The sequence below is a fragment of the Arabidopsis thaliana genome, chromosome 5 (genome assembly GCF_000001735.4).
Source record: "Arabidopsis thaliana chromosome 5, partial sequence".
NCBI lineage: Eukaryota > Viridiplantae > Streptophyta > Magnoliopsida > Brassicales > Brassicaceae > Arabidopsis > Arabidopsis thaliana.
The window spans coordinates 9,411,139-9,424,821 of NC_003076.8; the positions used below are offsets into that span (position 1 = coordinate 9,411,139).

Consider the following 13,683-nt stretch of genomic DNA (forward strand, 5'->3'; position numbering starts at 1 on the left):
TCTATGCGTGGGTTTTTTTCAGTCTTTTGTAAATTACTAAATTTCATGACATCTAGATAAATTTAAGGAGTAGTTATCTTATTTTATTTTGAACAAAAAGGAGTAGTTCTTTATTTATGAATTTTCATGTGAATAAAATTAGAAATAGGTGAAAAAAAAGAAAAATATATTAATAAATTAAACAAAAGACGTGAAGAATGGCGACTACAAATGCTTTTAAGCGGTTACTCGTCACTTGGGTGACGGTTGTTCTCGATTTCGCCGGCGAAGTGGGTCGTTAGAAAGCCACTATCCTAGCGGGTATCTCCACGTTGATCCCTCGATCCCAACGCGATGCTCCTTTGGCGGTTATGAATCCCTTCCTTCTATATAATGGAAAATCTGGATATCCATTCAATCCACAAGCAATTTCGACAATCCCTCTTACTCTTCTATATCCTTTTCGCTTCTACTTAACACTTCTGAAAATGGCTGATAATCTGATACGGGTTGTTCAAGACATCAATCTGGGTGTTGATGATGCATCAGTAACGATTCCGGAGGCGATGGTGGCTCAGGCAGCGGTGGACAATCGATTCATTTTGTTGGGCAGGCCTGTGATGCCAAGAAGACAAAACCTGCGCTCCATTGTTGCCTCAATGCCTCGTGTATGGGGTCAATCGGGACTTGTTCATGGCCGCCTAATTCCTGGAAATCAATTCCAATTCATCTTCCCCTCTGAAGAATCCTTGGAGATGGTGGTTCGTCGAGGCCCGGGGGCTTTCAATGACCGTATGTTGATCTTACAACGATGGACTCCAATGGCAAATGCTCCTCCGCTCAACACCATTCCTTTCTGGATCCAAATCAGGGGCATACCATACCAATTTCTCAGCCGTGATGTAATTGAAGCGATTGGGCGTGCGATAGGTGATGTCATGGATGTGGATTACGATGTTGAGGCAGTAGCAAGAGTGGAATTTGTGCAGGTTCAGATCAATTGGAATGTTGACAATCCTCTTCGATTTCAACGCAACTTCCAATTTCAGGAAGGCGTCAATACTCTGTTAAGGTTCCGTTATGAAAGGCTTTGAGGCTTCTGTGAGGTATGCGGCATGCTAACTCACGATTCAGGTGCTTGCCTAATCCTCAATGGTGGAGGTGATCATGACTCGGGGGATGAAGATGATGATGACATGCCACAGCAGGGTCCTCCAAACCAAGCTATGGTCATTCGTGAAATAGGCCCTGAAGAGAAGAATAGTGATGCAGAGGAAATTATTCCAGTCGTGAATGCACCAGAGGATGCAGAGGATGCTGAAGTTCTTAGTGACATTGATCGGGATCACAACGCCATGGATGATTATGCTGATTATCAAGAGGTGGGGGTGCATACAGCATGTACCGTGGAGAGATGGATACTAATGAGTTGTTCAATCCCATCCCCATTTTTGAGAATGCTACGGGCGACATACCAGACAATGAAAGTTACCAGAGGTACTCGGATGTACTTCATCCAAGTGATGAAATTATGGAGCAGACTGTTCGCAATCAGGAAGCGTTGGCAATAAAGAGGGGAAAAAGGAAGCGGGAGGATGAGTTATGTCAAGAGGATTCTCCGACCACACATAAGCAGGTGATCCGCGAGAAAGGTGAAGGAAGCAGCTCTCAGGCTGAGAGCGACCAGTGTGGAGGTGTGGTGGGCCCTAAATCACCATTTTCTTCATGATTACAACCTGCTGGAACTGTCAAGGCCTTGGCATAGACCTTACAGTTCGACGCCTAAAGGAGATCAAGCGTTTGTATCTCCCGGACATTTTATGCTTGCTTGAAACAAAACAACAAGATGACAAGATCCGTGATGTTTGTGTGGAGTTGGGTTATGAGAAGTTCATCTCGGTTCCACCTATTGGTCTGAGTGGTGGTGTTGCTGTTTTCTGGAAGTCTTATTTTCGTTTCTGTTATTTTTCAAAGTTCAAATCTTGTAGATTCTCAAGTTCAAAGTAATGGAATATGTTTTTTTTTGTCTTTTGTGTATGGAAATCCGGAGCCGAGTAACAAAAAACAATTATGGGAAAGACTTGAAAGAATATCCACTTCCAGAAGTGGTCCATGGATAACAATGGGAGATTTCAATAAAATCAAGGGGAACGATGAAAAAAGAGGCGGACCACGTCGATTAGAAAGCAGCTTCACAGATTTCAGAAGGATGATAGCTACTTGTGACTTCCATGACCTCAAAGCTGTTGGAGATAGATTCTCATGGACAGGAAAACGCCACACACATGATGTTTGGTGTTGCCTAGATAGAGCTATGGCAAACTCTGAATGGATGGCCAAGTTCCCTTCAGCACAGACAGAATTTCTCCCTTTCGAAGGTTCTGACCACAGACCACTGGTGACCAGCATTTCCCCAACTATCACTCAACGTAAAGGATGTTTCAGATATGATAAGCGACTTATTGACAGAGATGGTTTCAGAGAAAGAGTCATTCACAGTTGGAATTCAGGAGGCCCAAACACACCATTAACAACACGAATTCAGACCTGCAGAAAGGCTATGGCGACATGGAAACGCAGGAATAAAACTAATGCAGCAGAGAGGATTGGTCTATTGAAACAAAAGCTCGATCATGCCTTATCAAACCCTGGATTCACAACTCGAGAAATCAACCAAATTCGATATGATCTATCCCAAGCTTATCGTGAAGAGGAAGAGTTTTGGAGATTGAAGAGTCGAAAAACATGGGTTGACTTGGGTGATAGCATCACAAAAAATTTGGCGACAGGCTCTATTCTATGCTGCAACTAAAGCCAGAGTAGCCAGGAACCGTATCATAGTCATCGAAGATGAACAAGGAAATATATATTATGGAGATAATGACATCGGGAAAATGGCTTACTCATATTTCACAAATCTCTTTACTACAACCCGGCAGGATCATATCAACTATGAGACAATTTTTCGAAGGTTTCCAACAACGAGTTTCGGCTTCGGTTAACAATGACTTGACTAGGCCAGTTACAGAAGATGAAATTAAGAATGCAGTTTTTGCGATTGGAGGAGACCCAGCACCAGGACCAGATGGACTTACTGGAGCTTTCTACCAACATTTTTGGTCAGACATTAAAGAATCAGTGGTCATGGAGGTTCAGAGATTCTTCTTGGAGAAGACTTTTCAAGGAGAAACAAATCATACTAACTTGTGTCTCATCCCAAAGGTTTTTACATCAAAGAGCATGAGTGATTTTAGACCTATAGCACTATGCAATGTCAATTACAAGATAATCTCTAAAATCCTAGTGGGAAGACTACAGAAGCATCTTTCATCAATAGTCTCAGAGAATCAGGCTACCTTCATACCTGGCCGGAACATAATGGATAACGTTATCATGGCTCACGAAATGCTGCATTCTCTCAAAGCAAGGAAAAGGTGGGCGAATTCTTACATGGCTGTCAAAACAGATATATCAGAGGCGTAAGATCGGCTTGAATGGAATTTTTTAAGGGATGTGATGAGCCATATGGGATTTGATACAACGTGGATTGGCTGGATAATAAAATGCGTTGATCCGTCTCTTTCTTCGTTTTAGTCAATGGCACACCAACTGGATACATTCAACCAAGCCGGGGCATTAGACAAGGCGATCCACTTTCGCTGTACTTGTTTATATTATGTTCTGAAGTCCTCTCTCACTTGCTCACTAATGCATCAACAGTTAATCGACTTCGTGGAATGAAGATAAGCAACACTGGTCCGACTATAAATCACCTTCTATTTGCTGATGATGCTCTGTTCTTTTGCAATGCTCATCAAAAATCGTGTTCCACAATCATGAGGATCTTAAAGGAGTATGAACGTGTCTCTGGTCAAGCGGTCAACCTACATAAATCAGCGATCACTTTTGGATCAAGAGTCAAACCTGAGGTGAAAACAAGACTACGAATAATTCTCAATATCCACAATGATGGTGGTTATGGGAGGTATCTAGGACTTCCAGAGCAAATTGGACGCATTAAAATAGAAGTTTTTGACTTCATTGTCAAACAAGTCCAACAACGAACGCAAGGTTGGACAACAAAATTCTTATCTCAAGCAGGGAAAGAGATTTTAATCAAAACAGTAGCCCTTGCTCTCCCAGTCTACACTATGAACTGCTTTAAACTCCCGAAAGGACCTTGTGACGACATCAACAGACTACTTGCACAATACTGGTGGAGTAATGGTCCGGATAAGCGCTCAATGCACTGGTTGTCATGGAAGAGAATGGCATTGCCAAAACAGGAAGGGGGCCTAGGTTTTCGAGACATAGAAAGCTTCAATATGGCTATGTTAGGTAAACAAGCCTGGCGAATCCTTCAATCACCAAATAGTCTTCTCTCACGACTACTTAGAGGAAGGTACTTTGCATCAACTTCTCTCTTAAATGCAGAAACAGGCACAAAACCATCCTTTATCTAGAGATCAATTTTGGAAGGACGAGATTTGCTTAAAAAGGGACTGAGGGTTCTAATAGGTGAAGGAAAGGAAACAAACATCTGGATAGATAATTGGTTACCAACGCATCCCCAAAGAGCCCCACGATGTCTTGAAGGAATCACTCCAAACGTATCGCATGTGAATCAGTTAATTGAGTCACGACCAAAGAGATGGAACAGATCACTTGTCGAAAACCTGTTTCATGAGGAGGATGCTAGGCTAATACTTCAACTCCGTCTAACTAGTCAGCCATCACCAGATTTGCTTGGTTGGAATTATATGGATGATGGTGTCTATACAGTTAAATCGGGTTACTGGCTAGCTACTCATCTGCCTAATAACAATCCGGAATTTGACCCCCCTCCAGGAGAAACAAAACAGAAGGAAGCGATATGGAAGATGAAGACAACACCAAAATCAAACATTTCCTGTGGAGAGCTCTCACAAAAACTTTGGCGACAGGCTCTATTCTTACTTCACGAAGAATAACAAATGACCCTCAATGCAAGCGATGTTGTGCAGCGGAAGAAACTAGAGAACATCTCTTCTTTGGATGTATTTATGCCCAAGCCGTGTGGAGAGCCACGCATGTTAGCAGACCGGAATTTTTCAACCCAAATCTTTCCTTTGAAGCGAAGCTCAAGATACTTATCCAAATTCATAACGATAAGATGAATGATCCTTTAAGAAGACAACTACCATTGTTGACACTATGGAGAATATGGAAGAGCCGCAACCTTTTAGTTTATCAACGACGAAGTAGTACGTGGGAACAAGATGCACACAAGGCAACCACTGATGCTTTTGATTGGATTCCAAGACAAAATTCTCGGCGAGATACTCGAACACAATTGAATCATGGCTGTCCTGAGGATGGATAGCGCAAACCAGAATGGGGTTACAAGAAATGTAATTATGATGCAAGCTACAAACAAAATGGGGTAGAGGTGAATGTAGGCTGGATATTGCGAGATGAAGAAGGTTACTACAATGAAGCTTCCCACAACAAAGCTCAGACGTGCAGTACAATTCTAGAAGCTGAATTACAAGCATTACTCATGGCGATGCAACACATGTGGATAAAAGGGCACCGGAAAATAATATTTGAAAGCGATAACAGTCAAATCCCAAAACTTCTCAAAAGTGAAATAAACAACTTCGGTCTTCATAATCTTATACAGGAAATAAGAGTATGGCAACAGAAGTACACGAGCGTGAAGATACAATGGACTGCGAGATCAAGCAATAAGGCAACGGATTGTCTAGCGAGAACTCGGAGACCCAATGATCTTTCATTTGTCAATTACTTCCATGTACCAAACTTTCTTGTAGACATCCTTCACGAGGATTACACTTCATCTATCTAATAAAAGAAGTTGCTGTTAAAAAAAAAAAGTTAGAGATAGGTAAAGTGAATTTCATATTTTTTGGATAGTATTTTTGAATTGCTTCATTTTCGAGATTAACAAGCTTCTTCTTTTTTTAACAACCCCAGAGTTTCATCAACTTTCAAGCAACAGAAACACATGATTAAAAAATTAATAACATCAAATAAAGCATATTTTAAAAATTAAACTTTTCATCATATAGATTCTTAGAATGTGATTGTGGAGCCACGTTGGATCTCCAGGGTTAGATATAAATGAAACTGTCTATGCCGTGTGACAGCCCTTGCAACTATTCAATTCAAAGTTGACCATACATGAAACTATTTCAAGCAAACGACGCCCAACATCAAGTATTCAAGTTGTTGATATTGTCTAAAAGATTCACCATATATAAAAGCCAACTTCATGGAATCGAAATTGTAGCGGTACAACAGTTACTAGATCACCACTTTATGACAAGCACACTCTTGACATATTAATCAAACTTGGCCAAGATGATCCCGAGCTAACCACACACCACCCACACATCTAATATTTGACTGTTCATGCCACACTTATATTGACCTTGAGAAAAATGAAGAGTATATCGACTCGGTTAACAAAACTTCAACAAGACAATTTCTTATAAAAAAATAATCATAGACTGATAAATTTCTCAAAACACTTTTCAATTTAAACAATTTCATAATATGTGTATGTTGACATTTCTAATACATGAATAGATTGATGCTCATTGAACTTTATTGAAATGTAAAGAAGAGATAAATGTGAAAGATTTTATGTTGTCTTCAAGAACAAAATAAGTTTCAATTATGTTTTATAAAATGTTGAATGTGGCTGTTCAAAAAAGTAGCCTTGATTACATTAATCAAAGTCTTACACAATATAACATAAGCTTACACGGACTTCTCTAATGAATAATGATTATAACTTGGGTTTAGGATCCTCTTTTCCACCTAGAGGCTTTTATATTGTTCTACAATTTAATTTTTTTTAAAAAAAAAAAAAACAGGAGCAAAATAAGATAGTGTGTATGTAACATAATTTATTGTTGTTGTAAGACATTACAAATAAAAAAAATATGATTGCATTGAAGAAAACAATATCAAATGACAAATACATAGAAACAAAATAATAATTAAGTAAGGCACCGAGAGTAGAAATTAAAAAAAGCTTATAAAACAAAGGAATCTCGGTCACCTCTCACCAACTCCAATGCTCACTTATACAGAAGCTGAGAAGCAGAACCGCTTTTATATAATCGCACTCACTCAGAGAAACAGAGAAGACGATAGATAGAGAAAAAAAAAAAATGGCGTTGGCTCTTCGTAGACTCTCCTCTTCCGTTAAGAAACCGATCTCGCTTCTCTCCTCTAATGGCGGTTCACTCCGTTTCATGGTAAAATCCTATCACAGTCAGATTCATTCACGTTTTATCCTTCGTTTGATTCTGATCCGTTTTTGACTCTTATACACAGTCGTCTTTATCAACCGCAGCTATGGCGGAATCGGAGAAATCTCGTTCTAGTGTAAGCTCATCAATTAGATCAGATGCGTCATAATATATAATCTAACGAATGGCTTATTTCGATTTAAACTTTTCTGTTTCTTTATCAGTGGATTAAGCAATTGAATGCATCTCTAGATGAAATCGATCCTGAAGTTGCGGATATTATCGAATTAGAGAAGGCTAGACAATGGAAGGTATCAACAAAATTTAGTGAGAATGATCAAATTCACATATATAGAAGCTTTGATTTATTGATTTGGGGGATGATGTTACGAGTTTTTTCAGGGATTTGAACTTATACCGTCAGAGAATTTCACTTCTCTATCTGTGATGCAAGCCGTTGGTTCTGTTATGACTAATAAGTATAGTGAAGGATACCCTGGAGCTAGATACTATGGAGGAAATGAGTATGTATTTGTTATACTTACAATGGTTTACTTTGTTGTTAGTATATGATGCTTAAGGTTGTTTGCATCTTATTGACTAGGTACATTGACATGGCTGAGACATTATGTCAAAAACGCGCATTAGAAGCTTTTCAGTTAGATCCTTCTAAATGGGGAGGTGTGCTAATTACATACTTTCGTTGTGAATTGTGATTAAAGAAATCCTACTAGAAACCAAATTTACTAATGGAGACACTTGTTCATTTTGTAGTCAATGTGCAGTCTTTATCAGGATCACCAGCTAATTTCCAAGTTTACACTGCATTGTTGAAGCCTCATGAAAGAATCATGGCACTTGATTTACCTCATGGTGGACATCTTTCTCATGGTTATCAGGTACTTGGGTTCTAGTCTCTCTAGCTTGGTCAGTCAGTATTTGACTTTCTTTTCTCATCTCTTTGTGGAATTGATATTGTATCTTTTCCTCATTTCTTTTATTTGCTCTTGTGCAGACTGACACGAAGAAAATATCGGCTGTATCCATCTTTTTTGAGACAATGCCATACAGATTGGATGAGAACACTGGTTACATTGATTATGACCAGGTTGGTTAGTTCATAGCCAGCTTAGCTTAATGCTTCAACATTCTATCTTTATCCAATATACCATTGAGATATGGGTTTAATACATACAAGCTTTTCGTTTACGGTTCTTATGTTAAGTAATTGAACAGTTTTTAAACCAAAGTTTATTTATTTGTGATACAATAATTTGCAGCTAGAAAAGAGTGCCGTGCTTTTCAGACCGAAACTTATTGTTGCGGGTGCAAGTGCTTATGCTCGTCTATATGACTATGCACGTATTCGTAAGGTAAAGTATTGTCTCAACTCTTGAGTGTGAAGTTTAGTTACAAAAGTTGCAGTTTTCAAGGTTATGCATAAAAAATTGCAGGTCTGTAACAAGCAAAAGGCAGTTATGTTGGCTGATATGGCTCATATTAGTGGGTTGGTTGCTGCTGGCGTTATTCCTTCTCCTTTTGAGTATGCAGATGTTGTTACGACTACAACTCACAAATCGCTTCGCGGTCCTAGAGGGGCTATGATATTCTTTAGGAAGGGGTTAAAAGAGATTAACAAACAAGGGAAAGAGGTGAATTTTTCGTTTCTATATTGTATATGAATGAGTAAATAACTTCCAGTTACTGACTAATTTTATGTCGTTTGTAACTTTACCTGATAGGTCATGTATGACTATGAGGACAGAATTAATCAAGCTGTTTTTCCTGGACTGCAAGGTGGTCCACATAATCACACTATAACGGGTCTAGCAGTTGCTCTGAAGCAGGTTCAGTCATCAAACTTTTATTGAAACTGTGTTCCATTGTCTAATGTGTTCGCATGATCTCCTTTCACTTTCTGATTAAGGTCTACTCTAGGATTCTCTTGGTCTTGTAACTCTTGTTCATGATCTTTTGACTTATCGATTTGTTCTATTATAGGCAAGAACTCCTGAGTACAAGGCCTACCAGGATCAAGTTCTCCGTAATTGCTCAAAGTTTGCTGAGGTGCGTTGTGTTTGCTGATTGTCGTATTTTTACTTGAGTAATTAGTTGATATGCCTTAGATATCTTGTCATGTTTGGAACAGTTGGATATAAGACCTACTGTAATCATCTCATATGGCTTGTCAATGCAGACTTTGCTTGCGAAAGGATATGATTTAGTGTCTGGAGGCACTGATAATCATTTAGTTTTGGTGAATCTGAAAAACAAGGTACTTCTCATTCTATCTTTAATTGCTCAAACCCTTTGATATCTAGATGGAAATGTTTGCTTTAAATGTACGAGTTTGCATATGAAAGGACTGAATCTCATCGGTATTAGAGAATCTTAACTCTTGAAATATGATAAAACTAAAAACAATGATGATTTTTTTCCCATATATGTTGTGTGGTTTCAATTTTTACTAACGACATACTGACCAGATGGAGCTAATCAAGTGTAAAATGTTTAATTTTTGTACTGTTAACCTTAGTAGGAAGTGCTTAGAATAGCTAATTTACTCTTGTAAAATATTTGATGTTGGAAAATGGGTTTTGCAGGGAATAGATGGATCAAGAGTGGAAAAAGTATTAGAATTAGTACATATTGCAGCAAACAAGAATACTGTTCCTGGTGATGTTTCTGCCATGGTTCCCGGTGGCATCCGTATGGGTAAGGCTCTTATAAAAACTCTGAAAGAAGTAATGTGTTAGTATGTCGAAAGAGTAGTAAACATTCATACGTCTGCTATTTACCACCATTAATGTTATTTTTGAACAAAAAAGAACACTGAAACAAGTAAAGTGTTAGTATGTCGAAAAGTGCTAAATGTTCATGCTTCTTGCAATCTACTACTTATGAAAAAGGACTTCTATGCTAATTCATAGAGACCTGTTGATCACCAAGAAAATCGTGTATGTTCCGATTTGTTCTTATGATGGATGATGGTATGGTTACAGGAACACCAGCCCTCACATCAAGAGGATTCATTGAGGAAGATTTTGCAAAAGTGGCGGAGTATTTTGATTTAGCCGTCAAGATAGCCTTAAAGATCAAAGCAGAGTCTCAAGGTATATATAAAAAGTCTTTTGGTTCGGTTTACTTTTTCTGTGTCATGCTTGGGATTGTATTGATGTATCTATAATGTACTGCAGGAACAAAGTTGAAAGACTTTGTAGCAACAATGCAATCAAATGAGAAATTACAGTCAGAGATGTCAAAGCTCCGTGAGATGGTAGAAGAATATGCTAAGCAATTCCCAACGATTGGGTTCGAGAAAGAGACGATGAGATACAAAGAGTAGTTTTCATCGTGTGGATTGACACGTTTCCACATCTCTGAGATGCTTTAGGTACCTAAAACACTTAATTATACATAAGCTTCTTCTATGAAATATTTTGGAGGGACTCATTATGGGGCGATTGTGCAACCGTTTGCAGTGATCATGGACCAGAGGCGCAACCGATGGTCTGAAGTATCGCTGAAACTAAAGTTGAACTAAAAAAATCGCACTCCAATGTTGTCTCTTACCCTTTCCTTTTGTCTCTCAAATTTTATCTTTGCTTCCTTAAGTTGGTTCCTCAAAATTCAAAATTTGTAATGCAACTGGTTTAAGGTTGCTATGATGGATAATGGCAACTAAAGTTATAGGATAAACGATGCAGCTTTGATAATTGATATTGTAAACAGAAGTGTTTCTGAAATAAGATGTCTCGTGCTTTTTCACATAAACAATGCTACTTTGTAATTAAGCATGCTTCAAGAATGGCCTAAATGTGAAATTTGAGGTACAATAAAGAAAAAAACTGTCCAAAGTTCAATAAAACAAATTAGAGGTTTTTGTTGTCGTTTTTTGAAAAGATTGAGGTTTGTTTTACAGTTTTTCGAGGTTAAACTCGCATTTGTATTGTTCTCATTAAAAAACGACTATTAATATTATTTTATTTTAAAAAAAATTTAACTTGCTTTAAAATACTTCAACAAAAAAAAAACATATGTTTTTTTTAGAGCTAACCAACCTCAAGTTTGATTTTTTCATTCTGTTGCGAATAGAGACATACAGTTCAACTGTGAATAGAGTACGGTGCGGTTCAAATAAGAACAAAAATATATACATACACATATATGTAGAGATTTTAGTTACTATTGAAACCGCAACGCATTGTTTGGTTCACCGCACCGGACTGCGGAATTTGTGATTTGTTCGGAAAAAATTACGGCTTGTCGTTTTTTCAAATGATTGAGGTTTGGTGTACAATATTTTTATTCAAGGTTAATCTTGCTTTTCTTTTTGTAATTTGGTGATTTCTTTGCATTTTTTGTCAATAATTTTTTTTATTTTAACTCAACTTGGTTTAAATTTTTTAAAAATATTTCAACCTGCCACATTGACCACAATGATGGAGGAGGAAACAACTATTCATTCTCCTTCTCTTTTCAAAAAACAAATACTACTATAAAAGTTGAAAAAGAACCAAAAACAGATCCCAATATATCCAATCACAGCTGCACATCTCGAAAATGTAACATGACTAAATTAAACCATCACCGTTAATTTTAAAAACATCCAACACATCAAAAACACATCTGTAAACTCGCATGGACCACATCAATCCTCTCATGCCCATCATTTCCGCCATAAAAGCTTTACCTTTTTTCCACAATTAGCCAGGTACACACTAATTCGACACTAGTAGAATCTTACACACACACACTAGAATCCACTTCAATGCCGTCATCTATCCGCTGGTGGTGGCCGATCCATTTCACTTCATCTGGATCTGTACCAAGGTGGCTGAGTTGGCGTCGACCGGAGCTGAGTTTATTGTCTGTGGTGGTCGACGACGTTGTGTGGAAAGTTGTTACGGCGTTCGAGTCGGTGGCCTTGGTCTCCATGCTCTGTTTCTTCTTCCTCTTTTGTGGCTGCACCGTCTAGTTTTGATTTTACTTAATCTCGTTAAGATTTTTTGTATTTTTTTGTGAACGGTGTTTTATCACCGGAAAGTTTTGAATTGTTTTTTTTTCTTTTTAATTTTTAGCTGCGTCACCGTGTGGTAGTGGCGGAGAAATTTATGTTAGTGATTCAAAAGGAGGCGCGTGATGCTCACTCGAGAGTTATGATCATTTGTGTTTAGTTTTGGTTTCTTTTGAAGGATGATTATGTTATGTTAGGTTCGAATCTTGTGAACCAGAAAAAACAAAAACCTATGGTTTCTATATTAAGAAAGCTGTAAAATCGAAATCGTAATGGGATTTTGAAAACGGATATTACATAGTTAAATTGAAAATGCTTTTGGAAATTTTAATCTTCATATTCTGATTTTTCAACGATTTTTGAATATGTTTTTACTTAGCAACCTAAAGTTATAGAACCAAGCTAGAAAATACATGACTTATTCAGGCGATTGATTTTGGATTTTTCAAAATGTAGAATTTTTTATTTGGGCCTGCTAATGGGCTGGTTCGTTTACATGAACAATCAATGAGCTTATAGGTTACTCTCACTTTTACTAAGGGACTTATGGGAGGGAGTCAATAAACTCAAAAGCACCAAAAAGTTTCGCTGAGGTTAATTCTAACAAGGAAGATTTGTGAAGAAGAAGCTCTGATAATGGTGTGGACACGACTGAAGCAGAACGCGAAATCAGTTCTAAAGATAGCACCACTATCTTTAACTCTAAACCTTACTAGAGATTACTCTAAACCAACTTTTTATTCCGGTAGATTGTTTTCACTTGTCTTTTTCACGGACCTAGGTACAGAATCTCTTAGTCTTTAAAAAAAAAACAAATGTTTTCACTTGTAATTACTTTGTTAGATTTTGCTTCGGAGACATGTCATGGATTAGGACCGATTTAGCCATAGTGACATGCCTAGATAGAATACGTATATCTGGTCTTGTAGGTTTGGAACATAACTAAAAGTTATTAAATTATAGATGAATAGTTTCATTGTATTATTAAAAGGCAAAAACAAATAAAGATAATGTTGATAATCTTTAACAACACAAAAAAGAAGAAAAAAAAGTAATGGCATTCAAGTTTCCAAGTGCATGATGCTTACACTATCCATCAGAGTGAAATAAGCCGCGATGACTAGTGGTAGGATTATAGATGCACGCTTTTCCGTATAGATTGTATAAAATCAAGCCGCGATGACAAACTATGTCGTTTCCTCCTCCAATCCTTGGGATAACCAAACCGTGGTCCTTACTAGACGATAATGATAATGATAGCATTACAGAACTACCCAGGTACTCGTTTACGAAACGTATGTCTACACGATGAGGTTGTTGTGGTGGAGATGCGACCGTAAGATAAAGGTTGGTTAAATATCGAGAATGGATAAGAGAAACTCAGAGCTTAGAGACACACTTGAACTTCATCAGTGATTTAGCAGG

At 37.9% G+C, this 13,683-nt stretch overlaps 2 protein-coding genes and 1 pseudogene across 6 annotated transcripts; all 3 read left to right on the forward strand.

Annotated features, from left to right (window-relative positions):
* Positions 1 to 527: 527 nt before the first annotated feature.
* AT5G26775 lies at positions 528 to 5,789 on the forward strand (annotated as a pseudogene; the record flags this gene model as incomplete). The annotated part of the gene is made up of 1 exon: positions 528 to 5,789.
* A 1,209-nt stretch (positions 5,790 to 6,998) lies between these two features.
* On the forward strand, positions 6,999 to 11,090 carry SHM2 (serine hydroxymethyltransferase 2). 4 transcript variants are annotated; one of them, NM_180749.4, is made up of 16 exons: positions 6,999 to 7,247; positions 7,327 to 7,377; positions 7,466 to 7,552; positions 7,644 to 7,765; positions 7,846 to 7,922; positions 8,016 to 8,140; positions 8,257 to 8,349; positions 8,522 to 8,614; positions 8,696 to 8,893; positions 8,984 to 9,088; positions 9,243 to 9,308; positions 9,439 to 9,516; positions 9,845 to 9,956; positions 10,244 to 10,354; positions 10,439 to 10,635; positions 10,724 to 11,090. In NM_180749.4, the coding sequence occupies exons 1-15, from the start codon at positions 7,161 to 7,163 to the stop codon at positions 10,585 to 10,587; spliced, it is 1,554 nt and encodes a 517-aa protein (NP_851080.1). In that variant the 5' UTR covers positions 6,999 to 7,160; the 3' UTR covers positions 10,588 to 10,635; positions 10,724 to 11,090. The 4 variants fall into 4 exon arrangements, with proteins under 4 accessions (NP_851080.1, NP_001331385.1, NP_851081.1 ...); NM_180750.2 differs by having other exon boundaries at positions 7,057 to 7,247; positions 9,391 to 9,516; positions 10,724 to 11,013; NM_001343982.1 differs by having other exon boundaries at positions 10,439 to 11,090.
* Positions 11,091 to 11,740: 650 nt separating this feature from the next.
* AT5G26790 (uncharacterized protein) lies at positions 11,741 to 12,561 on the forward strand. Its single transcript, NM_122561.2, has one exon. The coding sequence runs from the start codon at positions 12,013 to 12,015 to the stop codon at positions 12,217 to 12,219; it is 207 nt and encodes a 68-aa protein (NP_568489.1). The 5' UTR covers positions 11,741 to 12,012; the 3' UTR covers positions 12,220 to 12,561.
* The last annotated feature ends 1,122 nt before the right edge of the window (positions 12,562 to 13,683 follow it).

What these genes read in the sequence shown, in the direction of transcription:
- SHM2 (NM_180750.2), top strand. Translation starts at nt 7,161, where the DNA reads ATGGCGTTGGCTCTTCGTAGACTCTCCTCTTCCGTTAAGAAACCGATC. An exon ending in TTAACAAACAAGGGAAAGAG is followed by an intron (nt 8,894 to 8,983) that starts GTGAATTTTTCG and finishes TTTACCTGATAG; the next exon opens with GTCATGTATGACTATGAGGA. An exon ending in TAGCAGTTGCTCTGAAGCAG is followed by an intron (nt 9,089 to 9,242) that starts GTTCAGTCATCA and finishes GTTCTATTATAG; the next exon opens with GCAAGAACTCCTGAGTACAA.
- AT5G26790 (NM_122561.2), top strand. Translation starts at nt 12,013, where the DNA reads ATGCCGTCATCTATCCGCTGGTGGTGGCCGATCCATTTCACTTCATCT.